At 45.5% G+C, this 3,830-nt stretch overlaps 1 protein-coding gene across 1 annotated transcript in view; it reads right to left on the bottom strand.

The window, feature by feature from the left end:
• Positions 1 to 1,140: 1,140 nt before the first annotated feature.
• LOC105741887 (olfactory receptor-like protein OLF3) overlaps positions 1,141 to 3,830 on the bottom strand; it is an 8,579-nt gene continuing 5,889 nt past the window's right edge. The window contains exon 2 of the mRNA XM_012514201.1: positions 1,141 to 1,541. Coding sequence (XP_012369655.1) covers positions 1,141 to 1,541 — 401 coding nt within the window. The remainder of the gene's footprint in view (positions 1,542 to 3,830) is intronic.

The following is a 3,830-nucleotide window of genomic DNA, read 5'->3' as shown; positions in this document are numbered from 1 at the left end:
TTTCAACCTCCCTACCACTGGAATTACAGATGTATATCACCATGTCCGGACTTGGTCACTGGCTCAGTGCATCCCAGGGGGCAGGCCAGCACATCATGTGGGACTGGGGATCAAACCCTGGTCCCTCTGTTGCCAAACCAGGTGCTTAGTCTGCTAAGCTATCTAGCTGGCCCTTAAGTCTGGATAATAAAAACTTGTTTTAAACATTTCTCAGTATAAAAATATCTGCTTTGCTTTATGGTGTAGGATACCAAGAATTCAATCATTTATTGATATATTAGAGAAGAGCAATGTTTTTGCCAGTGGACAAATAGGCCTCATTCCTCTCTGAAGACTTTGGTCCACATTTGACGGTGTGTGGTGTGGCCTTCTAGAAGAGGGTGGACTCTGGATGCATCCCTGAGTTTGCACAAGGGGATCTTCTGGGAGTCTATGATGTAAGAAGACATTGGCTTGAGGTCCTGGGCTTTGTCTCTGACCCGCTGATTGCCAGCTGGAGAGGGAAGGAAGAGGAATGATGTTCTTGTGACTCACACAGTCAGCCATACTGAGCAGGGCTATGGAGACCATGACTAGGACTTGGCCCCAGATGCACCTGTGAGCTCCCCGCCCAAAGGCGGTGCTGTGACCACTTGTGGCTACTTGACTCTGTGAGTCTACACTAGGCCTGATGGGTCCCCCGGGAAGAGCACATCCTGTAGCCTACAGCTCATGTTTCTTTCGTTCAATGACTAGGGAAGAGATTTACATTTGCAGATTTTAGAAAAGAGACTTTTTTGGCATAGATAGCACACACTTCACTGAATTCTAATGTAATCTTGCTTCTAATTCACAACTGTGTATAAATCATTTTCTTCTCCTTCATTCATTAAATAAAATAAATTTCACTTAACTTTGTAGTGGGCCATATGTATTCTACAGTCAATAAAATTTATTTCCTTGGAATAAGGTGTAGACCCATGCTCCATGTCTCTACTACACCGAGAGAGAGTAGTGTAGACTGTCTTCCCACCATGTGTGCAGTTACACATACACACCTTCACAAACCCAGCCAGAGAACCCCCTGTGTGTTGTGCCTGCAGTTCATAATCCAGGGTCCAGTGTCTTTAGAGATGAGCTCTTTCTATTAAAATTCACCACCTAACATTTTGATTCCGAGCTGCGCATCAAAACCCGCCTCACAGCTGCCTTCACGTCCTTGTTCCGCAGACTGTAGATGAGTGGGTTCAGCACAATATAGAAGAGCACCACCACCTTGTCCTGCTCAGTGGAGGCCCTGGAGCAGGGCTGCAGGTAGATGAAGAGGGCCATCCCATAAGACATGGAGACCACAGTGAGGTGAGAGGCGCAGGTCTCAAAGGCTTTGCAGCGTCCCTGGGTCGAGTGGATCTTCACGATGGAGGCTACAATGTGCACATAGGACAGAGTGACCAGGCAGCAGGGCAGCAGCAGCACCACCACGCTGGAGGCCACAATGACCACCTGGTTGAGGCTGATGCCTACACAGGCCAGCCTGACTAGTGCCATTATTTCACTAGCCACTGAAAACAAAAATAGCTATAGAATCCAAATAGTCCATCTCTTTCATTTTGTGAAGGTTCCAGGGGAACATGAACAAGGTGCTTTTCCAGGTTCTAGTTCTACTTTGTAACCAAGCTGGAGTCGGGTTCAAGCCTGTTCCAACTTGTCAGCTTTTGCTGGGCCCATTAGCAAGAGGCCAGAAAGAGCTGTGGATCCACATGGGCTGGGAAAAGGAGCAGCCTGAGGAATCCTGTAAGTGGAACTCGGGACGGCCTTGCCACCTGTGGAGAAGCACTGTGTAGTGACTGGGGAGAGCTGCCCGTGAGGAGTGAACAGAGTGGCGTCCTCGACGGCTGCCCCCTTGCCCTATTCTGGACAACTTCCTGCACCTCCACTTCTTCACTGAAAGTGCTGAACAATCATATTGCTACTTTACAATATTGTGAGTAAGAAGAAGAAACAGATAAACAAATGTAAATGAGTGTCTTGTTAGAATTTTATTGAAACAGAAAATTTAGAAATTGTCTTGGCTGCTTTTCTCTCATTGCTGGGACAAAATGCCAGAAACCCAAAATTAAGAAGGGGAAGGTTTATTTAGCTCACAGTTTGTAGAGATTTCAGTCTGTACTCAGGTGGCTCCAAGACCGAGTGGTACATGGAGGAGGGCAGCAGTTCATGGCAGTGGAAAGCAGCAAAGAGCAAGGGAAGGAGCAGCGGCTGCAGCAGCTGGCAAGCCCCTCTCCCTTCCTTCTGTTGTATTCAGGTATCTGCCACAGGGCGGGTGTAGCACTCGCACCCATAATCCCCACATTGAATCATGAATTAATCACAAACTCTAAAAGCTGCTTCAATGACTGCATGAGCTTTTTTGGGGGACCACTATGCACAAACCAAAACAGAAATTTTAAAGAAAATTATAGATTCTATACATTGTTTCTATAGTTTCCATACTTAGTGCTTCCGTATTAGTATTATATATTCTGCCCCATGATATGAGGACAAAAGACAATATGAATGTGTACCTTCAAGTTCAGAAAGTGAACAGTTTGGAAGCTACAAAGCCTCTTTATAATGAAGTCTATTGCTCAAGCCACTTAATCATAGAAACCCTGCTCAGTGAAGAACTAAGACTGGGTGTTCTTCTACCGCTGTGTGTGCACTATGCATGCGTTACCTTCTATTCCAGTACAGTGTGGATGCTGATTTTAGGGGATAATAAACTACTCTCACCTATTGATAGTGTCATCCTCAGCTCTTCGGATGATCACAGATTTTCATTCCACTGTTCCTAATTTCATGAACATGTATTGCACCCTGGCTAGCGTGTTGTCCAGGGGCAAGTGTTAGGGTGAATGCAGGGGGTGGGGGTGAGATAGGAGCTCAGTTTGGCAAGGACGGCAGGGAAGGTGAGTCAGCATGGCCTCAATGGCCCTCGCCAGAAGCTGCACTTCCAGTTGGAGAGACTCCAACTGCACTGCAAGTTGGAGACACAAAGTCTGGTCATGGCAACAGGCAAGCAGCTGTGTAATAAGACAGAAAAGTCAGAACCGCTGCCTTCACTTTCTGGAATGTAGATGTGGTTTAGGGTACACTTAGATAATGAGATCTCACTTTTAGTGTGCATTAATAATCCATGAATATATTCCAGGGTCGAACGGTATATTTCAAGGCACAATTTCTAGAAGTAGAATGGGCAAGTTGGATGAAGAATAAACATTAAGATTTCTTCCACATCTAAAGATTTGCCACAAGTGAAGGTATGAGCCTTTCTTTTTATATTGCCCATTTGGAGCAGTATGAAAGGAAAAAGTAAAGCTTTCCCATGTAATTACTCTTGGTGTACACAGTGAGTGGAATTGGAGGTACTAAGATATTAAGGGTTATTGAATGTTGGGGTGAAAGTATTAAGATCCCACTGCCAGCGGTTGGACAGATGCAGATAAGTAGGGCCCACTGACTCAGCAACCAAAGACAAGGGCGTAGGGGTGGGGCCACCCACCCAGAAGGGGGGACCACGTGCGCCAAGGCTGAAGCGGCAGCAGCCTTCCACTCTGTGGGCGTCTTCTGAAGTTCTCATCTACTAGTTGGGGTGATGGGATGATTTGGGTTTCCTCTGACAATGCTTCTCACAAGACAGGGCTTAATTTTACAAGAACTCATTTATGCTTTTTTAATTTTTAATTTTTCCCCCATAATTTGATTGAGAAACAAATAGCAATGAGATAGTCTCAAACCAAATTGGTAGGACAGTTTCAATAATTAACACATTGCATACATTCTTCCTAGTGGTTAATTGCTGTACAAGATGC

Source organism: Octodon degus, unplaced genomic scaffold (assembly GCF_000260255.1).
Source record: "Octodon degus isolate 3935 unplaced genomic scaffold, OctDeg1.0 scaffold00027, whole genome shotgun sequence".
NCBI lineage: Eukaryota > Metazoa > Chordata > Mammalia > Rodentia > Octodontidae > Octodon > Octodon degus.
Note: the sequence above shows the minus strand (reverse complement) of the source record. Positions and strands in the feature narration are given on the sequence as shown.